The sequence below is a fragment of the Suncus etruscus genome, chromosome 14 (genome assembly GCF_024139225.1).
Source record: "Suncus etruscus isolate mSunEtr1 chromosome 14, mSunEtr1.pri.cur, whole genome shotgun sequence".
NCBI classification, from domain to species: Eukaryota; Metazoa; Chordata; class Mammalia; order Eulipotyphla; family Soricidae; genus Suncus; species Suncus etruscus.
The window spans coordinates 30,772,406-30,797,943 of record NC_064861.1 but is presented as its reverse complement, the minus strand read 5'-3'; the positions used below and the strand labels follow the sequence as shown (position 1 = coordinate 30,797,943).

Sequence of the window (25,538 nt, the reverse complement as noted above, 5' to 3'; positions counted from 1 at the left end):
AAGATGATAAAATCCAACTTAAGGAGATTATGAACAAAACATAATTTCTGAACATACTCGAGTTGTTTTCTTTGTTCAGAGAAGTATAGTAAAAATTATTTAGTGGATTTTGTTTACAAATGGATAAACTATACATTTGTATGTTCAAAGTGCTGTGACAGAGTATCTTTTAAAAAGTTTGGCCTGGTTTTCAGAGATTTATTTTGTCTGTATGAACTTCTGAAAGTAAAAGATGTTCATGTGTAATACTTGATGAAGAGGATATTTTTTGTTTTAATGGGTTAGAAAAACGTTTACAATCTTGGTCTCACATGGTCACCAATAAAATAGTTACTTTGAGGTTTACACCAATCTGAGCTGACTTTAATCGAGCTGTTTTATATAGGGAAGAAGTAAGTCCCACACATTACTGCCTGCTGCCAGATTATAATAATTGTCATTTATAAAAATAGCATCTCCCAACAATTTAAAGGATTAGAGCACATGCTTTGCATGCGTGCCTGGTTTGTTCCCTGGCACCATATGGCTGCACTTCTGAGTGGATACAGACTGCGCCAAGTGTGGCCCAAAAACAATAAAAAATAAAATAAGAATATCATCTTCCTTAAGCAGTATTAAAAGTTTATTTTCAGTATACAAGTTATGCAATGAACTGGAAAATTTCTTGAAAGCAGCTTAATAGGAATTAACTTTCAAATTGTAGGAAATAAAAACAATATACATTTTCCCTTTTGAAGAAACAGAGTAGGTACAATGCACTGAAGTTTCTTAAAATAACAAATTATCTTCATAATGTGAATTTCTTATGTTGATATTTGTCAGTTCTTTCTTAATAGTAGTAAAGAATCTTCCAGAGGGAAAAGTTTGTGCTTGAGGGACAGTAATCTTTCTTTTCCTCACTTTATTCCTAAGTGGTATGATTCTTGTTACTACATGCTTTGTTTCACAAATTCACTTAAAAACATTATTTTAGAGGATGGAGAGGTAGTACAGCAAGAAAGGTATAGGTTGCTGACCCTGATTTGGTCCCTAACATAGCATGTTGTCCCTGAGCACCACTGGGAGTGTTTCTTGAGCACAGAGCCAGGAGTAAGCCTGAGCACTGCCAGGTGTGGCCCTAAAGCCAAAAAAAATAAATTATTTTAGGTATTGCGTAATGTGCAATCCAGAATAATTTTATAATAGCTAGGTCACAAAAACCATAACTTTAATTTTGATTCATAATTGCTCTCCAGATGAGGGAATGAACAACTTGGAGATACTGATATTATCTTTTGCAATATTGAATGTTTTTTTTTAGGTTTTTTTTGGGGCAGTAGGGCACTACTTGCTATCTCATCTTGTATTACTTTTGATGTAAAGTAACTAATATTTACACTATGCCATATTTTTTTTATTGTAGTTATAAATTATGAAAGATCCTTGAATTTTCTACAGATCTACAATTACTAAAGTGACAAGGGCAATCTTGGTATTTAAATCTGAGCATGGCAGTTCTACCATAAAAATTACTATATTTTTCTAATTTCTAGAATTTTTAAGATAACATTTCTGTAAGTCTGACATTCATATTCACTCAAGCAGTACCATTTACTTTGCATATATTTTATTATTTTAATTTCATTACATGTATTACATCGAAGACTATTTTACAATAATTAGAATAAAATTTCTTCTAATCAGAGATGCATAACAGCTTTTATTTAGGGGACCACCAAATGTGATTTCAAGATTTTGTTATCTATTGCAAATATCATCCGTATGTAGAAATTTTAATTTTGTAAAGTAGTGTATAATATTGTAACATTAAATTCTGTTCTGAAATTCAAGTATGTATCGATCTTCAATGTGTTGTATTCTATCTCTTCTTTGGAAAAGGTGGGATGCAAAGTTTGTCTTCCTTTTTATAGTTTGTAATTTTCACTGTTTTATTCCTGTTTTAAAAAATGTCATTTGTAGCCCATGCAAATAATCTTTGGAACTGTGCTAACTTATCCATTTGGCTATTCAATAAAGTTGATTGAAAGAGCTTACACATTGTAACTATTTAAAGTGATCTAAATAGTTTCCAATTACTATAGTAATTGTTATATATCCATGTTAAGTCAGTGGAAACTTTCAATTCCATGTTAGTTTGAAAGGAATGTCGAGAGAGTAGTGCAGTTAGGAAGGACTCTTGCCTTGCACATGATGATCTCCAGCATCCCAAAACCTTTCCTGAGATTCATCAAAAGTTGTCCCTGATCACCCACCACTAAATGTGGCCCAAAAATCAAAACAATAAGAATAAAAGTTAACAAATTGATGTGTGGGAAGTCGTAAACACTATTTTCTTGGCCAGGATTTTTTGGCTTATTCTATTTTTATTTATTTAAAATTTTTTTGGCTTGGGGCCGGAGAGATAGCATGGAGGTAAAGCATTTGCCTGGCATGCAGAAAGTCGGTAGTTCAAATCCCGGCATCCCATATGGTCCCCTGAGCCTGCCAGGAGCGACTTCTGAGCATAGAGCCAGGAGTAACCCTTGAGTGCTGCCGGGTGTGACCCAAAAACCAAAAAAAAAAAAAAAAAGTTTCTGTCTTAAGGGCCACACCTAAAGATTATTACTGGCTCTGCGATTAGAAATCACTCCTGGCAGGCTCAGGGGGGACCATATGGAATGCTGGGGATTGAACTCAGGTCAGCTGCGTGCAAGGCAAAAACACCCTACCTATTGTGCTATTGCTCTGGCTCTCTTCTATTTTTAGAACATTTTATTCACCCCAACAAGAAACCCTGGATCTTCTAGCAATCTCACACTCATTGAATGAACCTCCTAAACTATAAATCCCACTTATATTTGCCTGTCTCTATAGAGGTATCTCTTCTGCCTTTTCCATGAAATCGTATCACAACAGACTGTCTTTAAATTTTTTTACATGGGGCCGGGCGGTGGCGCTGGAGGTAAGGTGCCTGCCTTGCCTGCGCTAGCCTAGGACGGACGCGGTTCGATCCCCCGGCGTCCCATATGGTCCCCCAAGAAGCCAGGAGCAACTTCTGAGCGCATAGCCAGGAGTAACCCCTGAGTGTCACAGGGTGTGGCCCAAAAACCAAAAAAAAAAAAATTTTTTTTTTACATTGTGAGGCTGGGAAGATTTCCCAGTGGGTAAATAGCATCACTCAACAGCGTTTGATCACTGACATCACAAATAGGCCTCCCACCCCTGCTAGAATTGATTCCTGAGCCATTTTTCCTAATAGTCATACATTGAATATATTTTGTTTATGGCATATTTACTTAGTTTTTAGGCCACATCCAGAAATACTCGAGGATTATTTTTGGCTCAGCACTCCAGAAGTCCTCCTGACAGTGTTCAGGGACCACTTGAGATGCTGGAGATCTAATCTGGATCAGCTGCTTGCAAGGGAAGTGCCCTACCTACTAGACTATTGCTGAGATTGTTTAGTATTTATAATAAATGCCAGGTAGTACTCAGGGATAACGTCTGATGGGGTTAAAGGAACCATCTGTGATGCCCAAGATAAAATCTGGGTTAGCTGAGTGCACTATAATTATACTTATTTATTTAAAATAAAATACATTTTGTGCTGTGGACCCGGGCACGTGGCCTACCAGGGTTCCATCTCAGACATTCCATATGGTCCCCCAGCACTGCAAAGTATAATTCCTGAGTGCAGTCAGGAGTAAACCCTGAGCAATGCCAGGTGTGGCCCCAAAACAAAAACAGATAAAAATAAAATTAAGTACCATTATTGCTGTATGGTGAGGGAATGGGCCACGCCCCACGAAATTCAGGGCTCACTCCTAGTGATCTCAGAGGACCGAACCCTGTTGGATGCATGGAGGGGAAGCACCCAGCTCACTGAACTCCAGTACCAACCTCACACCAACCTCAGTACGTTACTTATCATTCAACAAAATAAATAGGGGCTGGAGCTATGATATAGCACAGCGGTAAGGCGTTTGCCTTGCAAAGGTCGACCTGGGCCGCACAAGGTTTGATCCCCAGCATCTCCTATGATCCCCTGAGCCTGCCAGGAGCAATTTCTGAGAGCAGAGCCAGGAGTAACCCCTGAGCGCCGCCAAACCAACCAACCAACCAACCGACCGACCGACCGACCGACCGACCAAACAAACAAACAAACAAAAAACAAAATAAATACATTTATCATGGCAGATGGTTATGAGGCCTGGCATCATCCCAATTATGAAGCAGATTCAAAAAATGATTAGGAGAGGGAGGTAGTGATTTAAATAGAATGCACAAAGAATACGTTGGGAGATTTTTTTAAGGAAGCAAGCAAAACCTGTAACAAAACCAGAGTTGTATCTGGAAATCATGAAAACACACACAAAAACCCACCAGGCATCATCAAGAACAAGTCACAAACGTTTGCCTGGAATATTGTCTTTAGTCACTGGGTGCGAGTTTTTTAGATTTCTGTGCATTTTATACTGCATGACTTAGATCTATATCTCCAAGCTACTTAGAAAGGCCACAGATTTGCAAATTGGCACTACTAGGTAAGCATTATTTGAAATCCTTAAATTCCCTAGTGTCGCAAAAGAGTTACGTCTTACAGCATGGAACAGCTTCTAGGGCTTCCATTTTGCTTCCTGGCACCACATCTAGGCTCCGTTCTCCCTCCTCTCCCTTGAGCAGGCCAGACCGGATGCTCACTGTTCTTCACCTCGAATATACAGTAACGGGGTCCAGCCGCAGGGGGAAAGGAGCAGGGAGCTACCTGGCGACGAGAGCCACCTGGGGCTGCCCTCACGCAAGATGGCGGCGCCAGCTTCACTCCAGGCTCCGTCTTGCGCATGCTCACGCCGCGTCTCCGGCCGGGCTGGCTTAGTGGGTGGGTTTAGGGGCGGAGAGGCCACTCGAGTCCGGCGGCCGAGCGGCGAGTCAGCGGCCCATCCGGCGCCAGTCCTTGCGGGCCTGCGGAGGCGATGGACTCGATGGCCGTCTCTACCGACGGCGGGGACCGAGCCGGGGCCCCGACAGGCTCGGGTCTGTCGGCTTCCCAGCGTCGAGCCGAGCTGCGGCGGAGGAAGCTGCTCCTGAACTCGGAGCAGCGCATCAACCGCATCATGGGCTTCCATAGGCCCGGGGGCGGCGTGGGTGAGCAGCGCCTCGGCTTCCCCTTCCTCCCGGGCCGCTGTCAATCTGCAGCCTCATGCCTCCTTGCCCTCTCCTCTCCACTGGCCTAGTGGGTCCCTTGCAAGCCCTGACCTTCCCTGGGGGCAGCCCTGGGCTTTCCCGGGTGCTTCTTCCTGTTATTTATTGATATATTTATTTATTTATTTATTTTACTCCTACTCCTGTTCCTGGATCTCTCTGCGATGCTCCATTTGCCTCCTCGTCTCCCCACCTCCTTGTCTCTCCTGCAGGTCCTCCCTTTTGTGCTCCTCCTGGAAGAGTGATTTCTTTTCTTTTTGGACGCTTTCCTATCGCCACTACATTCCCTCTTGTCTTCCTCCTCTTGCTGAAACCATCACTCACATACCTTTGTGTTTATTATTATTATTATTAAACTGCCCCTAGTTCTGGCTTCTTGCTTGCCTCAGGCCTTCTTATCTTTCTATCTAGTGTCTGGAGTCAGTTGCCTCTGGCAGAAAGAATAGGACCAGATTTTCTGTATAGAGCCGACAAGTGGGACATACCTAAGTTCCATTTGGATGAGATTGGTGTCAGGAACTGCATTTAACTCAAAAAGAAGGACCTCGTTTCTTCCTCTGGCACATGCATAATGAATTTCTTTCTTTTTCTTTTTTTTTTTTTTTTGGTGGGTTTATTGAGCAGCTTTAGTATTGTGCCGGTGTCTCCTGAGTTTACATGGAATATTGTCTTCAGTCACTGGGTGCAAGTTTCTTAGATTTCTGTGCATTTTATACTGTATGACTTAGATCTATATCTCCAAACTACTTAGTAAGGCCACAGATTTGCAAATTGGGACTATTAGGTAAGCATTATTTTAAATCCTTAAACAATAGTTAAAAGACACATTTCTTGGACCAAGATGGTACAGTGAATAAGACACTTGCCTAAAACAAAAACGGACTCTTTAGGTCCCCTGCACAACATATGATCCCTCCCATGTCTCACCAGGGGCAGCATAGATATTTTTTCTTATAATGATTAAAACAGGATGCTTATTGGTTTTGGAGGCAGAGCAGGCACACCCAGCAGTGCTCAGGTTTTACTCCTGACTTTGCACTCAGTGATGATCACTGCTGGTGGTGCTCGTGCAACCAAATGGGTTACCTAGGATTGAATCCATATAGGCTGCCTGCAAGGCAAACACTTTATTTGTTATACTATGGCCGGCCCCAGTATGTTTATTCTTTCTCAAAAGTCATTTTTTGGAGACATTCTGCTTTGTTCTTTTTCGTTGGAAACTGGTGTCTATTTTTTTTTTAATTTTATTTTGGTTTTTGGGTCACACCCAGTGGTGCTCAGGGATTACTCCTGACTGTGTTCAAATATTGCTTCTGGCAGGATGGGGGACCATGGGATGCTGGGAATCGAACCCGGGTTCGTCCAGTGCAAGGCAAACTCCCTACCTGCTGTGTTTTTGCTCTGGTCTTAGAAACTGTTGCCTTTAAAGGTGTTTTTTGTTTTGTTTTTGTTTGTTTTATTGTTGTTTTAATTTTTGGGTTACATCCGGCAGCACTCAGGGGTTACTCCTGGCTCTACGCTTAGAAATTGCTCCTGGCTGGCTCCGGGGACCATCTGAGATGCCCGGATTCGAACAACCGTTCTCTGCATGCAAGCAAATGCCTTACCTCCATGCTATCTCTTCAGCCCCTTTAAAGAGTTTTTTGGTTTGCTTTTTTTTTTTGTTTTGGGCCCACACCTAGTGGTGTTAAGGGCTTACTTCTGTTCATGTATTCATTGATTACTCTTGTCAGTGCTCAGGAAACATTATGTAGTGCCATGGATAGGACCTTTGATGGCTAGATGCAAGGCAAGCACTTTACCTGCTTTATTTTCTCTCCAGCCTCTCTAGTTAGCTTTTAAATCAAAACAGCATTTTAAAGCTGCTTACTCCACTTTCTGTTACAATTAATGACTCCCCATCTAATAGAGGATTGCATAAACTGCAGCACTTGTGTATGCCACACCCTTATGCTGATGTGATTCTGCCTGCAGTAATCTGATATTAAAATAGATTTTTAAAAGGGTTTAATAATTTAATATTTTTAGTGAAGTAAAATGAGAGCAGGCAATACATTCACACCTCTGGATAGATTATTTGGGGAAACTTGCTACATACTTCCTTTTGTTTACAAATATTACCTTTGGCTCCAGAAGTTTGCATTGTAACATCTGCAGTGTTCTTTTTGGGTAGTATATTTTGAAGGTGTAGGGAAAGGAACCAGTTCATATTTTGCTTAGTCAGGTTTTTTTTGACTTTTTTTTAAATTTTCACAAATTTATTTTCACATATTTGTTGTTGTTGTTGTTTTGGTTTTTGGGCCACACCCATTGACGCTCAGGGGTTACTCCTGACTATGCGCTCAGAAATCACTCCTGGCTTGGGGGGACCAGATGGTATGCTGGGGGATGGAACTGTGGTCCATCCTAGGCTAGCACTTGCAAACTTACAACTTGTGCCACCGCTCCGCGTCCCCCCCCCTTTTTTTTTTGACTCTTGGGCCTCCCCTTACAGTGATAACTCATGGCAGACTGGGGAATGCCTAGAATCTACATTTGTTGGCATGAGCTTGGCAAACGCCCTACCCACTGTACTATTTGCTCTGGCCTCTTTTTTGTTGTTGCTGTTGTTTTCTTTTTCTAAGTAAAAACAAGTTGTACTTATAGATTTTGAGGAATGGAAGGTAGAAGGACAGAAAGAATAACATGCTCAAGAAAGAGTGTGGGCTTTTCCAGAGGCAGGGAGAGCCCTAGTACATATCTCATTGCTAGTTAAAGTACAAAAGTCCACTTCTCAGGAGGGGAGATGCTGGCGACTTGTACTCGGGCAGCCTGGGCAGCATATGTACCTTAAATAGTCAGTTTTTTGATACAGAAGAGTACTAGCTGTAGCTGTTAATATGAAAGGTTTGACTGTGCAATTCAATACGACTTCTAAATTTCTTTTCTCAGAAGAAGAAAGTCAAATAAACTCAAAGCCACATGACAGTGATAAACTCAGCTCCCTCAACATTCCTTCAGTTTCGAAGCGGGTAGTGCTGGGTGATTCGGTGAACACTGGCACACCCGAGCAGCAGAGCGGAGTAGCTGAGGTGATGGCAACTGCCCTGGGAGATCCGTTGGATTCTTTGATGAAGCCTCCAGAGTGCAGTAATGATCTCAGCCTGGAGCTCCGGCAGCGCAGCCGAAGGGACCTGACCGCAGACACCACCCAGAGGGGTTCTCGCCATGGCCTGGAACAGTATCTCTCCAGATTTGAGGAAGCGATGAAGCTGAGAAAACAGCTGATTAGTGAAAAACCCAATCCAGAGGATGGAAATGCATCCGAAGAATTTGACTCTTTTAGAATATTTAGATTGGTGGGATGTGTGCTGCTTGCCCTCGGAGTCAGAGCCTTTGTTTGCAAATATTTGGTAAGAAGCATAATGGATGCAGCAAATGGTTTTAATAAGGAGCACTATGAATCCATAGGATTTACTGCCAGTGATAATTTAATATTTGCCAAATTCCCATGACCATATGGCAATGTATTATGAATTTACCTTAGTTACATATAACAAGGTGGTATAACTATAGAACCTGAGCGATACTCTGTTCTGGGGTCACCTGTTTTTTCCACCCTTTGTTTTTTTTTTTTTTTTTTTTTTTTTTTTTTTTTGGTTTTTGGGCCACACCCGGCAGTGCTCAGGGGTTACTCCTGGCTGCTCAGAAATAGCTCCTGGCAGGCACAGGGGACCATATGGGACACCGGGATTCGAACCAACCACCTTTGGTCCTGGATCAGCTGCTTGCAAGGCAAACGCCGCTGTGCTATCTCTCCGGGCCCCACCCTTCATTTTTATAATCAAACATTTACTTTTGGTCTCTCAAGAACCTTACATTCTCCTTAGAAGGAGTATCCTCCCTCAATAAGACAATTTTACTTCCACCTCCAAAATAAATCAGAATTAATGATTGTTAATCTTCCTATGTGCTAAATGCTATTCTAAGTTATTTACATTGATTACATTAATATTGATTAATTATTTTCCCCTTTTTTGTTTTTTTTTTGGTTGCACCTGGTTCTACTTAAGGTTTACTCCTGACTCAGCACTCAGAGATGACTTCCTGACAGTGCTCTGGCAACCCAGTGGGATTCTGGGAATCAAATATGGTTGGCTGCATACAAGGAAAATGCCTTACCCATTATAGTATCTCTCTGGAGATTCATTTAATTCTTACCCTATGGTAGATATAACTTAAACCTGTGTTTTATGGATGAGGGAGTGAAAACACAGGGAGGTTAAATTATGTTTTTGCCTAGGGTCTAATGTTTCTGACTGTTGGGATTAAATTTTTCATTCCAAAACCCTAGTTGTAAAGTGCACTTAATATGTATATTATATTATATTATTTTATATATATATAAATTTATATGTCACATTAATTATAAGGAGTATTTTTCAGAGCTCAAAATACTAAAATGCACTGTATTCCTTAGCATGTTAAATTTATTTATTTTTAAATTTTATTTATTTTTGGGGGGGGTCACACCCGGCAGTGCTCAGGGGTTACTCCTGGCTCGAGGCTCAGAAATGGCTCCTGGCAGGCTCGGGGGACCATATGGGATGCCGGGATTCGAACCACCGGCCTTCTGCATGCAAGGCAAACACCTTACTTCCATGCCATTTCTCCGGCCCCTATTTTTATATTTTTATTTTTTTGATTTTGGGTCACACTCGGCAGTGCTCAGGGGATATTCCTGGCTCGAGGCTCAGAAATCGCACCTGGCAGGCTTGAGGGACCATATGGGATGCTTGGATTCAAACCAGTGACCTTCTGCATGAAAGTCAAATGCCTTACCTCCATGCTATCTCTCTGGCTCCTTATTTTTATTATTTTTATTTTTATTTATTTATTTATTTATTTGGTGTTTTTGGCCACACCCGTTTGATGCTCAGGGGTTACTCCTGGCTAAGCGCTCAGAAATTGCCCCTGGTTTGGGGGAGACCATATGGGACACCGGGGTATTGAACTGTGGTTCTTCCTTGGCTAGTGCTTGCAAGGCAGACACCTTACCTCTAGCACCATCTCGCCGGCCCCCTTATTTTTATTTTTATTTTTTATACATGTTGAATGTTTTTTTGGTTCAGAAACATTTTGCTACTTTATAATGTATTCTTATGACAATCCATTTTTATCATTCATAATATTTCACTGTCTGGTTCTTTGAAGTATTTTCATTCAGTAGATATTTTTCCTGTCTTGGTTTTGAGCCAGATGCATCTATGTACAGATGGTACTCCCATGCTTGGGGGCCAGGGTCTCACGCATGCTGAGCTTACACTCCAGGGCCAGACTGATAGTATAACAGTTGGACGCTTGTCTTGCATCTTTTTTTTTTTTTTTTTTTGGTTTTTGGGCTATATCAAGTGATGCTCAGAGGTTACTCCTGGTTATGTCCTCAGAAATCACTCCTAGGCTTGGGGGACCAAATGGGACACTGGAGGATTGAACTGCTGTCCGTCCTAAGTTAGCGCGTGCAAGGCAAATGCCCTACCGCTTGCTTGTGCCTCTGCTCCGGCCCCCTTGCCTTGCATTTTTGAGCATGGGTACGGTGCCCCCTCAAAAACTAAAATTAAGGGGGAGGGCTAAAATAAAAGTAAAATTAATATCTACCATGTACCAGGCACAAAAAATGATGACAATTAAGGTTAATATTAAGCAAAAATACTTATAAAACATTTGTATGTATTTTATGTATATATGGGGGATTGGACCACACACATGATGCTTTAGGATTAGTCCTGAGGAACCATCTATAGAGTATGAGGGATTGAGCCACAGTCAGCTATATGAAAATCAAGTGCCCAAGCCCTGTGATATATCTACAGGCCCCTATACAATGATTCCAAAGAGGAAGTCGAAAGATTTGATTTTGTTTTTCTGATGTATAATATCATAGTTTACAGCATTTACTGAGATGTGTAACTTCTCCCTCCTGTCAAAATCTGCTTTTTTGCCTTTAAATCTGTGTCATTTTTTGTTGTTTGTTTGGTTTGGTTTTGGGGCCACACCTGTCTGTGCCTAGTTATTACTCCTGGCTGTGCACTCAGAAATCTTTTTGCAGATTTAGGGGACTATGGGATAATGACGATTGAACCTGCAAGACAAACACCCTATCCCAAATGGTCGGCAACCTTTTTTTTCAACTGAGCCAAATCTCACCAAAACCATGATTGAAATTTATTTTGAGAGCCACACAGGGCGCGCACTGACAGGCTAGGAGCAGAATCCTGACTCTTGGAGCGGCCAGCCGGCACACAGAAGAGCCAAATTAAAAGTGTAAAGAGCCACATGTGGCTCGCAAGCCACAGGTTGCCTACCACTGCCTTATCCTATTTATCCCTTATAAAAAATAAATCAGGCATTTTTGTACAATTGAGTACTCTAAATTTAAAATACTTTTTATTTCTTTATGGTTGTTTTGTTTTATGTTGTATCTTTTTTGTTTGTTTGTTTTTCGGCCACACCCGGTGATCCTAAGGGGTTACTCCTGGCTGTGCGCTCAGAAATTGTTCCTGGCTTGGGGGACCATACAGGTGTTGGGAGATCGAACCGTGGTCCATCCTAGTCTAGCGCGAGCAAGGCAGACGCCTTACCACTGTGCCACCGCTCCGGCCCCTGGATTTGATTCTTGCCAGTGCATGGTCTGTTGAGTACGACTTGCAAGAATGATACCCTCTTCACCCATGTACCATTGGGTATGATTCAAAAAAATAACTATAAATGTGAGTTAGTGTGGGAAATAAGACTTTTAATTAGAATATTTTATTTATTGTTCTACTTCAGCCACTAAAGTTAAATAATGCAACTTTGTGCTTGGAATTTTATAATTTCAACTTTTTAGCTGCTGTTAGCTTGATTTATTGTGATCTGAATGATTATATCGTGCATATGTAATTTTACTTTTTATCTCTACAGTCCATCTTTGCGCCATTTCTTACTTTACAACTTGCCTACATGGGACTATACAAATATTTTCCCAAGGTAAATTGAATTTTTATTGTTATGGTGATATATTAATATAGGTTAATTAACAACTAGATTGTTTTAAGAAATTTAAAATAATTAGTGGCATTTGTGATCTGGTATTGTTTTGTTTTTGGGTTATACCTGCTGGTGCTCAAGGCTTACTCCTGGCTTTGTACTCAACAATCATTCCTGATGGTACTCAGGGCATGCATATTAGGTGCTGGGTATTGAACCTATGTTGACTTTATATATGGCAAAAGCCCTACCTGTTGTACTATTACTTTATCTGGTCAATAGTGGTCTGAATTGATGCTTATCAAAGCATGCTTGGCCTACTGTTACTAATATTTACAGTACTTGTTTCTGTTTGTAGTGAGTCAGTTCAGAAATTCAATAATGAGAAACTTTTTTTTATGGCAATCTGACATTATGGCACATTTGTTTCTTTTTATTTATTTTTGGCCACACTTGATGGTGCTCAGGGGTTACTCCTAGCTTTGCAGTCAGAAAACATCCCAGGAAGGCTAGGTGGAACCATATGGAATGCCGGGATCGAACTCAGGTCCTTCCCAGGTTGGCCACATGCAAGGAAAACACCTTACAGCTGTACTATTGCTCCAGCCCCTTGTATCTATTTCTATATCTTTTCAGAGCTGCTTGTTTAATCACATCATAGTACAGTGTAGATGTTGGCATAAGTATGTTTATACACAGTTTAGCTTAAATGACAGTAACTACAAGTCATGTTTACGGTTCTTTATTTTTTTTTAAGATAGAATTTGGCAATGTGGGGCCGGAGAGATAGCATGGAGGTAAGGCGTTTGCCTTTCATGCAGGAGGTCATCAGTTCAAATCCCGGTGTCCCATATGGTCCCCTGTGCCTGCCAGGAGCAATTTCTGAGCCTGGAGCCAGGAATAACTCCTGAGCTCTGCCGGGTGTGACCCAAAAACCACAAAAAAAAAAAAAAAAAAAAAGAATTTGGCAATGTACTGCTCAAATCTTTAGTGTACCTTTAATTAATTAATTAACTAATTAATTAATTAATTTTGGTTTTTGGTCTGGGGTTGGCTCTATGCAAAGCAAATTCCCTACCACTCCGCTATTGCTCCAGCCCCTTAGTGTATCATTTTATTTTTTTATTTTGGTTTTGGTTTTGGGTCACATCTATCCATGTTTAAGGGTTGCTCCTGGCTCTACATTCAGGAACCATCTGTTCTCAGTGGACCAGAGGGGATGTCAGGGATTGAACTCAGGTTGGTTGGCTTGCAAAGCAAGCACCTTATTTGCTGTACTATTACTGTTTTAAAGAATTTAAGCAAGTAGAGGTTGAAGCAATAGCACAGTGGTTGGGCCTTGCAACTTAGGTTGAGATGGGCAGAATCTGCAAGGTGGAGGCTATATCCCTACTTACTATTTTAAGATGTATTCTCATTGTTGAATGTAAGAGAAGCACATTTCTCTTTTTCCTGCCAAATAACATCCCATTGTAGGAATATATTTATTTGTTTATTTAATTTCCTGTTGATGGCTATATTTGTGGTTTCCAATTTTAGGTTATAATGAAAGCAGTCAAGAACTTTCTTTTATTTTTTATTTTTTTTTTTTGTTTTTGGTTTTTGAGCCACACCTGGTGACACTCAGGGGTGACTCCTGGCTATGCACTCAGAAATCACTCCTGGCTTGGGGGGCCATCTGGGACGCTGGGGGATCGAACCATGGTCTGTCTGCGGTTAGCACATGTAAGGCAAATGCCTCACCACTGCGCCACCACTCTGGCCCCAACAAAGCACTTTCTTAGGAGTATATGTGTGTGTACATGCACGTATTTAGGCTTTTTTTCATCCGTAAGTAATTTATTTTTCTTAAGTAAATTTTTTTTTTTTTTTGGTTTTTGGGTCACACTCAGCAGCGTTCAGGGGTTACTCCTGGCTGTACGCTCAGAAATCGCTCCTGGCAGGCTCGGGGGACCATCTGGAATGCCGGGATTTAAACCACCATCCTGCTTGCAAGGCAAACGCCTACCTCCATGCTATCTCTCTGGCCCCTTAAGTAAAAAATTTTTTTTTGTGGTTTTTCTTTTGGGTCACACCCGGCAGTGCTCCGGGGTTATTTCTGGCTCCAGGCTCAGAAATTGCTCCTGGCAGGCACGGGGACCTTATGGGACAGCGGGATTTGAACTGATGACCTTCTGCATGAAAGGCAAATGCCTTACCTCCATGCTATCTCTCCGCCCCCCCTTAAGTAATTTTAAATAAGGCTTTTTATATATAAAGCAAGTTCCTTAATTCCTGTACTATTTCTCCAGTCCAACTGTTTGTATTTCTTCAATTTTTGGGCCATTTAACTGAATTTGATCAAACCAATAAAAATTCAGTCTTTTTTGCCCATCAGCTCTGTGCTCAGGAATAACTCTTTTTGTTGGTTATGCTCGGAACTGTTTATATGAGTACGGAGAATTGAATCAGCGTTGACCAATTATGAGGCAGAAACCTTATTCCCTGTACCATCTCTCCATCCTTCTTTGAACCCTCTGTAACAAGAATGGTATTGTTCTCTATTGCCCAGCATCTTGTTGCTTTACTTACTGTATAATAACATTCAACATTTTTGCTATAGATTGAAGTTTTGACACTTCACTAACAGTTTTGATATCAGGCAAACATAGCAGTACTGATAAAGTTTTTAATAGAGTTGGCTTAGTCTGAAAGTTGTGAGACTTATTTGAATCTTTCTTTTATACAGGGGGAAAAGAAGATAAAGACAACAGTACTCACAGCTGCACTTCTCTTATCTGGAATTCCTGCTGAAGTGATCAATCGTTCAATGGATACTTATAGCAAAATGGGCGAAGTTTTCACAGATCTCTGTGTCTACTTTTTCACTTTTATCTTTTGTCATGAACTGCTTGATTATTGGGGCTCAGAAGTACCTTGAAGCCTGCAGAAGTCAGAAGAAGCTAACTGGGCATGGATTTGGCTCAATGTGGAACATTTGTCTTGCATCTGTGAGACCCTGGGCTTCATCCCTGGCACTGCCAAAAATAAAGCAACAGAAGAAACCCATTAAAAAAAAAAAAACAATCTTTACTGACGTGTCTCTACAGGAGGCAAATCGGTTTACACCTTCATATTCACACCTTTACTTATTAGAAGTTGTAAAACTCTGTGATTAATAATAAAATGGCAGGTTCTTTGATTTAGAAGGATTGATCTGTATTGACCTTAATGTGAAGAATGGAAAACCAGTGCCCTTATAATAATTTCTTGTTTAATTAAAACCCCTAGACTATACCTTTCATATTTAGATTTGTAATTCTTTAGGGGCTGAACTTGTACGTTTGAGGAGAGCACATGAGCCTGGTCTCAGACATCAAAGACTGCATCTTGCATTTGTGTTGTTTTATGCTGAGAAATTGAGCCATCTGAAAAGGAAAGAAATAGTTTAATATAACAAGTCAGCATAAACTGACTTACAAGGGCTGATAAGATAGCCAATTTTGTTTTCTTGTCTTAACTTACTCTAGTTGAAGTATTTAATGAAGATGTGATTAATATTCAGATATGTGAAATGAGTGAATCTGTATTGAAATTTTTATTTATTTATATTTGTTTTAGAACCACACTTGACAGTGCTCAGAGGCTATTCTTGGCATCTTGATGAGGGGTCTCTTCTGAAGGTGCTTGCAGGACCATAAGGAGCTGGGTATTAAACGGGGGCCTCCTTGCAAGGGAAAGCATACACATCAGCCTGTTGAGCTACCTCTCAAGCCCTTTATTTATTTTATTTTATTTTATTTTAATTTTTGGTTTTTGGGCCATACCCAACAGTGATCAGGGGTTACTCCTGGCTCTGAACTTAGAAATCATTCCTGGAAGATTCGGGGCCCCATATGGGATGCTAGGAATCGAACCCGGTGGGTCATGTGCAAAGCAAATGCCCTACCAGCAGAGCTATTGCTCTGACCCCTTATGTTTTATTTATGTAATTTTCTAATTACCAAACACAGAATTGGGTATATTCATGTTTTAGTTAACCATTTTTAACAAGTATGTTCTATAAGCAAACTAGAATATAATAGAATAAACAATAAATTGTGGGATTTGAAGTATTTACTGAGGTGTGAAGATGAGTAACATAGTTATCGTTTGAAATGACTTGGTAACGCTCATATTTGGATGGTGTTTTTCCTTAAATAGGAAGCATACGTGTTATATCTTTGGTGTTACATATAGAATTTTGTATGGTATACTCTCGTTTGGTTAACTTGTGATATTAAAAGCATACATACTTTTTTTAGTAATCTAAAATTCTTGATTTTTGTAATTTTCTTTTGAACCAGAATAATGGAGAATAAGTATTATAACTTCAATCTGTTCTTCTGACTTAAAATTTTGTATATTTTGGGGCCGGAGTGATAGCACAGCGGCAGGGCTTGCCTTGCACGTGGCCAACACATGACGGACACCAGTTTGAATCCTGGCATCTCAAATGAACTCCCGAGCCTGGCAGGGGCAATTTCCAAGCGCAGAGAAGGAGTAACCCCTGAGCGCCACCAGTTGTGATCCAAAAAGCAAAAAAAGAGAAAAAATTATATTTTTCTGAGTCCATAATGAATCTAGTATCAAAAGATTGGAAAGCATTCTGAGATTTGTTTTCCCCTAGGTAACACACTTGTCTTCAATCACTCATATTCCTTATTTTTGTTTTTTGTTTTGCACCACACTTGATATGCTCTGTGCTTTGAGATCACTCCTTGTGTGGCTTAGGGGACCATACGGGATGCTGAGGATTGATACCAGGTTGGCCAGGAACAGCGGCTTATCCCCAGTACCACATTTGATCCCTCAGCAGTGCTGGGGGTAAGACTTGAGTACCACCAGGAAGTTTAACCCCAAAACTAAACAAAAAAATCAGAAGTAAATGTCCAAATCTGGGGTATATTTTTATAAAATATCTGTCATTTGGACACACACACACACACACACACACACACACACACACACACACACACACACATATATATGTAATATACATTGGTTTTTTTTTTTTTGGTTTTTGTTTTTTTTTTTTTTGGTTTTTGGTCTTTGGGCCACACGCAGCTGCACTTGGGTTACTCCTAGATCTGCACTCAGGAATCATTCCTGGCAGGTTTGGGGGAACCATATGGGATGCTGGGAATCTAACCCAGGTTGGCTGCTTGCAAGGCAAATTCCCTACCCTCTGTGATATCTTTCCGTTACACAATGTATATTTATATATATAATATATATCATAAATACTAGGGATCTATTCTGGTTCTACTACATTCAAGGCAGACATCCTACCTGCTGTGCTATCATCACCCAGATCCCAAAGGAAAATCCTTGACTGGGCAGGAGAGATAGCAGCACAGTAGGTAGGGCGTTTGCTTTGCACGCAGACACCTGTGAGCGACCTGAGTTCCATCTCTGACTTCCCGAAAGGTCTCCCGAGTCTGCCAGGAGCAATTTGTGAGCATAGAGCTAGAAGTAACCACTGAGTGATGCTGGGTGTGATCCTCCCCAGAAAAAAAGTCCTTGACTAAGTTATCAAGTGGAGATAAAGGGATGTTGTGGGTAGGTGGAGAGGATGGGTCAGAATGTACATGGGGACAGTAGTGCAGAGTATTTGATATTTTGGTGAACCTGCTGTTGCAGTCACTATATGATAAGCGCAGATATTAAAACTTTTATGTAACAAGATACCAACATAACCTAAAAAAAAATCCAATAGCACCAGAAACCCTCCAGGTCAGCTAAAGCAGAATACTCAGGCTAATTAAATAATAAACTAAGAATCAATCTTTATTGTGTATAGGTTGTGTGGGTTGTGTGTGCTAGGTGATACCAGGTCCAGCGGTGCTTCATCTGGACTCTGTGCCCAGAGGATCACTGCTGATGTTGCTGGGGGAACCATATGCCACCTGGAGTCTCTGCGTGCAAGGCAAGCTCCTTCACTCCTGTACCATATCCCTGATTCCAATCCCTATTTTAAGTATCCATTGCGCTATTTTGCAGACTTCATTTTAGCACTTTGACCACTAACTATTCAAATCGAAGACGATCCAAGCCTAACCTCCAAGGCCACTTCCTCAGGAAATTAGTGTATATTCCATAGATGTTGTGTTTTCAATGTCTTTATTCCTCTGATTTAGCCCCATATCTGATGCTGTCAATAAATGAATGCATGGGGCTGGAGAGAGAGCGTTTGCCTTGCATGCAGAATGTCATTGGTTCGAATCCCGGCATCCCATATGGTTCCCCGAGCCTGCCAGGAGTGATTTCTGAGCGTAGAGGCAGGAGTAACCCCTAAGCGCTGCTGGGTGTGACCCAAAACCAAAAATAAATAAATAAATAAATGCCTAAGTAAAAGCATGAGTAAGGAGTGTATTAGCATAACTTAAAACAGGTTAAGCTGTGGAGTCAATAAATATACATCCTGGCACAACTCAAGGAGGCCTTTGACGTTTTGGGTAGTCCACGCAGGGAAGATATTTATTTGCTAAATTTCAAGATTGAGGCTCTTGGCAGAGAGCAACTTTCCTTGGTGGACGCTAGGAAATCCCGCCCCAGCCTTTGAGTAGGCCCGCGCGGGGCTGCGCGGCCTCCGGTCGGGAGGTGGCGCTGTGTCCAAACGACAACTTCCGGCTGCCTTTTCTTTCCGGGGTGCCGCCGGTGCCAGCACGTCCTGTTTTCGTTGGCCGCGCTCGTATGGCCGACTCCGCCGTCCGTGCTGCCGCTGCTTAGCGCTCCTCCTTCCTCCCGGGGCGAGCGAGCCGGGTGCGGCGCGGCCTCCTTTGTCTGGTGCTGCGGAGCGTCGTCCGGGCGGGAGGTGCTGTGCGGCCAAGCAGCATGGGCCGGGAGTCACGGTGAGGCCTGGCGGGGAGCGAGGGTGAAAGAAGCGGGAGTCCGGGGGGCCGCAGGCCTGGCCCGGCCCGGCCCGACCCCACGTGCGGCTCTTGCCCCTGGGCCTGGGAAACTGACGTGCTCGCCTGGGGGTCCGGTTGCTCGCAATGCCCTGGGGTACTTTGCTTGCAATGCCCTCGGGCAGGTCTGCTATTGGGCCCCCTGATCCGCCACTTCGGGCCCCGGTCCCTGTTGAGGTTCCTGGCCCTGCGCATCTGCAGCAACATTTGGGCGCCTGTCTCCCTCCAATTCCCTTCTTGCTGCTCTTCTGGCCTTTTCCCAGGTCCATGCAGAGGAGCCTGTGGCCAAACATTCCCCCCCCCCCCCCCCAACAAAGTGGGTTATGATCAGGCTTTTTTTTTTTTTTTTTTTTTTTACAGGGTTGCAGTAAACTGGACAATATGGCAGGTTTTTGCACCCATATGATATGTCACTTTTCTTTCTTTCTTTGAAGCGGGGTGAGACTAGAGGATTTGGCACCCAAGCTGGTAGTGCTCAGGGGGTTGGTTACTCCCGTTCTGTGCTCAGGGGTTGCTTCTTGCATTCAGGGAACCCTGGGGATGGAGCGGGGCTCTGCTTATGTTCTGTTTCTCCTGCCCGATTTGCTAGTTCGTTTTTTTTTGTTTTGTTTTGTTTTGTTTCTTTTCTAGTTCTTTATCTTGTTGATACCGAGGACTGGGAAGTATTATTAGCTAGACTTTGGGTTTCCAGGACTGGAGAGTGTTTGCTATCAAGCTTTGTGGTTCAAACAAACAAACAAACAAACAAACTGGGGCTGGCGAGGTGGCGCTAGAGGTAAGGTGTCTGCCTTGTAAGCACTAGCCAAGGAAGGACCTCGGTTCGATCCCCCGGCGTCCCATATGGCCCCCCAAGCCAGGGCCAATTTCTGAACCCTTAGCCAGGAGTAACCCCTGAGCATAACCCCTGAGCATCAAACGGGTGTGGCCCGAAAAAAACAAAACAAAAAAACTTTTTTTGAAGTAAAATATATTTAGGAGAGAAAGATAAAGGAACCCTACAATATAAAAGAGAGAAATTTCACACCCCTAAGATCTTGAGGATTTTAAGTTCTTAATGGGATTTTATTTATTTATTTATTTTGGCCACAGCCAGTGACGCTCAGGTTACTCCTGGCTATGCGCTCAGAAATCGCTCTTGGCTTGGGGGACCATATGGGACCCCTGGGATGAATCGCATGCTGCCCTGGGTCAGCCGCGTGCAAGGCAAATGCCCTACCATTGCGCCATCGAGCTTTAGGCCACACTTGGAGGTGATCAGATCTTCCTGACTCTGCTCAGAGGTCACTCTGAGGGGACTATATAGAGGCCACGGATTGAACCAGGGCCCGGTACATGAAAGGCAAGAGCCTTACTTGCTGTTCCATTCTGGCCTATTATGAAACCTAAGGTATTTAGAAAGATGTGATGAGAGAGAAAGAGAAGTATGTATTCGAGCGTGAACACAGGTGCTCCAGAGTATATATAATCCAAGGCAAGTGAGAGAAATACACACTGAACAATATGGGCTTGAAGAGCAAGAGGAGGTTTTTGTTTTAAAGATCTTTAGCAATGACTGAAAGATTTTATCTATGTATTGGAAAGTTCTGTCTTTTAAATACTAATAATGCTTTTTTAAAATATAATTTATATGGGGCCAGAGTGATAGCACAGTGGTAGGGTGTATGCCTTGATGTTGTTCGGGTTTGATCCCAGGCATCTCATATGGTCCCCCGAGCCTGCCAGGAGCGATTTCTGAGTGCAGAGCCAAGAATAACCCCTGAGCACCACCATGTGTGGTCCAAAATAAAACTTTATATATGTGTATGTATATATGTGTAATTTATATTCTTGGAATATGCTACCTGCTTACTCATGCTCTGGGTTAGGATTTTACATAACTACAGAAAATTCTTAGGACAGTGGTATTATTTTATTTTTTGTTTTGAGGGTACAGACAGTTGTGCTGGGGGTACATCTGACCCTATGGTCAGGGGTCAGTCATTTGGTGCTGTGAGAATTTCTTGGTGCCTGAGACTTAACCTGGGTCTCTCACATACAAAGCATGTGCTTAGCTCATTGAACTGTTTCTTCTAACCCTGTTGGTCTTTTTTGGGGGTGCATGGGTTAGTGCTAGGGGAGGCCACACTTTAGGGCTTAGTGACCAAATGGGGTGTCAGGGATGTGCCTTACCTGCTGTACTATCTCTCTGCCCAGAGGTCTTTTAAATTTGTATGAAGGCATTGTTTTTACTCAGACCAGAAACATGGAAGTGATTTTTTTAAATTTTTATTATTAAATTAAATTTATTTATTTATTTTTGTGTTTGTCGGTTTGGGGGCCACACCTAAAGGTGCCAGTGGCTACCGTATTTTTTGGCGTATAAGACGACCCCCTAATTTTAGACTTCCTCTCTGACTCTGGCCAATCTGAGCAGGCTTTTACAGTGTAGATTTGTATACAGAACATTGTCTAATTTGCAGGCATAAAAAGCCTGTTTGGATTGGCTGAAGTAGAGAGCAGTCCGAGCAGTTTTGCAGTGATTGGTACAGGATCATTTAGCTGCATATCGAAACGTTTTTCTGGATATACTCGGCATATAAGATGACCCCGGTTGACTTTTTTTCGTTTCAAAAGTTGTCTTACGGGGCCGGAAAGATAGCACAGCAGTGTTTGCTTTGCAAGCAGCCGACCCAGAATCTAAGGTGAGTGGTTCGAATTCCGGCGTCCCATATGGTACCCCTTGCCTACCAGATAGCCAGGAGAAACCCCTGAGTACCACCGGATGTGGCCCAAAAACAACAACAACAACAACAACAACAACAAAAACAAAAGTTGTCTTATACGTTGGAAAATACAGTACTTCTGGCTCTGCACTCAGAAATTGCACCTGACAGCTCGGTGGCCATCTGGGATGCCAGGAATCAAATCCAGGTCCATCTCTGATCAGCAGCTTACAATGCAGGCGTCCTACTAGTAGTGGTGCTATCACTCCAGCCTCGGGAAGTGAAAAAAATTGTTTTTATTTTTTTTGGTTTTTGGGCCACGCCTAGTGATGCTTAGGGGTTATTCCTGGCTCTGCGCTCAGAAATTGCTCCTGGCAGGCTCTGGGGACCATTTGGGATGCCTGGAATTTAACCTGGGTCCATCCTGGGTCTGCCGTGTGCAAGGCAAGTGCTATCGCGTAGTCCCCCTACATAGATTTTTTTTTTTTTTTTTTGGTTTTTGGGCCACACCCGTTTGACGCTCAGGGGTTACTCCTGGCTATGTGCTCAGAAATCGCCCCTGGCTTGGGGGAACTATATGGGACGCCGGGGGATCGAACCGCTGTCCGTTCCTTGGCTAGCGCTCGTAAGGCAGGCACCTTACCTCCAGTGCCACCGCCCGGCCCCTACATAGATTTTTTTACTATGTCTGTTTCATACTCTGCAATTCATTCAGACTGCAATCAATTATTGCAGTCTTAGACTGTTTCTTCTACCTCATATTATTATTCTCTGATCTTGCTATCCTAATTGTTTCCACACTCCAGTGCTATTTCAAAAATACTTTATGTTGTTTCTCGGTTTTAGTTTTGTATTGATGCTTTTTCTTCTTCGGCCACACATTGACTCTGTGTGCTACATTCCCTATGTTAATTGATCTTGAGACCTAGGAAGGCACTAAGTTTATAAAGGCACTAACGCCCTGAGGGAGGGTTTGTTTTTTTTTTTAAATTTTTTTTTTTTAATTATGAGAACAAAGATGCAAAGAAAGAGGACAAGGTAAAGTTACAGTGGAAGGACAATCACCCATAAACAGAATTCTCAGTAGTTTCATTGCTGATATCTTAACTTTGAACATTAAGATGAATAAAACAGAATCCATGTACAATTACTTTGTGAGGGAGGGATTTTTAAAAGCTGTCTATTTTTACCGGAATCTTTTTTTTTTTTTTTTTAAAGCCAGTCAAATTGAGCAGTGGGGGGTTATATACTAACTTTTGTGATACTAATGTTAATAAGTTCTAATAAACCACTGCCATCAGACCAGCCTCAGGAACTTTTTTTTTTTTTTTTTTAGTTTTTGGGTCACACCTGGCGGTGCTCAGGGGTTACTCCTGGATCTCTGCTCAGAAATAGCTCCTGGCAGGCACGGGGGACCATATAGGACACCGGGATTCGAACCAACCACCTTTGGTCCTGGATCGGCTGCTTGCAAGGCAAATGCTGCTGTGCCATCTCTCCGGGCCCTCAGGAACTTTTTCAAAGCAGCCTGTATTCTGCTGAAAGGACAGCAAGAAAAATGACATCTGTAAGAAGGGATGCTTGAAAAAATAATCTACTCACAGGCTTAGGGCCCTGAAAAACCTTGGTTGCCTTGTCCATGAGGCATTCAGGAAAAAAGGGGATGTAGGATAAATATTAATTGGGACATAACTTCAGCCGACATTTTAAAAATAACTCTGATTTAACATTTGTATAGAATTAAGTATTTTTTCTTTAGTATTATAGAATAATTACTTACCCTTAAATCTAGCCTTTTTTTGTTTTTGTTTTTTTTATTTTTTTTTATTTTATTTTTTTTTTATTTTGGTTTTTGGGCCACACCCAGCAGTGCTCAGGGGTTACTCCTGGCTGTCTGCTCAGAAATAGCTCCTGGCAGGCACTGGGGACCATATGGGACACCGGGATTCGAACCAACCACCTTTGGTCCTGGATCAGCTGCTTGCAAGGCAAACACCGCTGTGCTATCTCTCTGGGCCCTATTTGTTTGTTTTTGGGGTCACACCCGGCAGCACTCAGGGGTTACTCCTGGCTTTATGCTCAGAAATCGCTCCTGGAAGGCTCGGGTCCATATGGGACGCTGGGATTGGACCTCTGTCCTGCATGCAAGGCAAACACCCTACCTTCATTCTCTCTCTCTGGCCCCTGAATCTAGCTTTGATGTTAGCTTACATGCAGTCATATAAAGGGTTAATATTTCAGGCCCCAGTTCAGAATGCATAAAACCAAAATAATTATAAACTGACCTTGCTAACTGAGAAACTTCTGATAGTAAAAAATGGTTACAGGGCCCGGAGAGATAGCACAGCGGCGTTTGCCTTGCAAGCAGCCGATCCAGGACCAAAGGTGGTTGGTTCAAATCCTGGTGTCCCATATGGTCCCCCGTGCCTGCCAGGAGCTATTTCTGAGCAGACAGCCAGGAGTAACCCCTGAGCACCGCCAGGTGTTGCCCAAAAACCAAAAACCCAAAAAAAAAAAAAAAAAAATGGTTACAAAGGGCCAGAGAGATAGCACAGTGGTAGGATGTTTGCCTTGCAAGCAGCTGATCCAGGACAACTGATCGGCATCCCATATAGTCCCCTGAGCCTGTCAGGAGCAATTTCTGAGCACAAAGCCAGGAGTAACCCCTGAGCACCGCCGGGTGTGACCCAAAAACAAACAAAAACAAAACAAAACAACAAAAAAAGGCTACAAAAGTGAAATTGCTCTATATCCTTATATTCTTTTTTTTTTTTTTTTTTTTTTTTGGGCAAACGCCGCTGTGCTATCTCTCTGGGCCCCCTTATATTCTTTGAACAATTTGTCCCTGTGCTTTTATTTATTTGTTTGTTTGTTTTTGGTAAAAATAGCTTTGTCTGAAAATTATGACTTGTCAAGAAATTTCTGTCATCTTTTGGGGCCATCCCTGGCAGTGTCCAGTCAGGGATTAACTTGCTCTATGCTTAGATATCATTTCTGGTGATGCTTGAAGGACCATATGGGAGGTCGAACCTGGGCTGACCACATAAAGGCAAATGCCCACCTACTGTACTATTGCTCCAGCCCCTACATACTCTTTTTACTTTGGCATCTCTTTCTCTAACAGAATACAAACTGCATTGAATTAAAAAAGCAGGCGCTTGGTCTGGTACTGTTCAGTGTCTTTGTTTTTCTTTCTTTTTTTTTTTTTTTTTTTTTTTTGGTTTTTGGGCCACACCCAGTGGTGCTCAGGGGTTACTCCTGGCTGTCTGCTCAGAAATAGCTCCTGGCAGGCACTGGGGACCATATGGGACACCGGGATTCAAACCAACCACCTTTGGTCCTGGATCGGCTGCTTGCAAGGCAAACGCCACTGTGCTATCTCTCCGGGCCCTACAATGAATGTTAAAGTTTAATAACTACTTATTTGCTAAACATAATCTTGCACTTAATATTCTAGCCACTACCGGAAGCGATCAGCATCTCGAGGCCGCTCTGGAAGTCGGTCTAGAAGTCGTTCACCCTCAGATAAAAGAAGTAAACGCAGTGATGACAGAAGGTCAAGAAGCAGAGATAGAGATCGAAGGAGAGAGAGGTCACGAAGCAGGGATAAAAGAAGATCTCGGTCAAGGGACCGAAAACGCTTGAGGTAAGGCATTCATAATTCATTTTCAAAGAACGTATAGTAAATTAATTTTTTTTTTTTTTTTTTTAGCTGAGT

The 25,538-nt window shown here is 42.2% G+C and overlaps 2 protein-coding genes across 4 annotated transcripts in view; both read left to right on the top strand.

The window, feature by feature from the left end:
• Positions 1 to 4,878: 4,878 nt before the first annotated feature.
• CAMLG (calcium modulating ligand) lies at positions 4,879 to 15,370 on the top strand. Its single transcript, XM_049786782.1, has 4 exons — positions 4,879 to 5,124; positions 8,113 to 8,573; positions 12,124 to 12,189; positions 14,918 to 15,370. The coding sequence occupies exons 1-4, from the start codon at positions 4,953 to 4,955 to the stop codon at positions 15,107 to 15,109; spliced, it is 891 nt and encodes a 296-aa protein (XP_049642739.1). The 5' UTR covers positions 4,879 to 4,952; the 3' UTR covers positions 15,110 to 15,370.
• Positions 15,371 to 19,044: 3,674 nt separating this feature from the next.
• DDX46 (DEAD-box helicase 46) overlaps positions 19,045 to 25,538 on the top strand; it is a 53,953-nt gene continuing 47,459 nt past the window's right edge. For all 3 annotated transcript variants that reach the window (XM_049786718.1, XM_049786717.1, XM_049786716.1), the window contains exons 1-2: positions 19,045 to 19,061; positions 25,278 to 25,466. In XM_049786718.1, coding sequence (XP_049642675.1) covers positions 19,045 to 19,061; positions 25,278 to 25,466 — 206 coding nt within the window. The remainder of the gene's footprint in view (positions 19,062 to 25,277; positions 25,467 to 25,538) is intronic.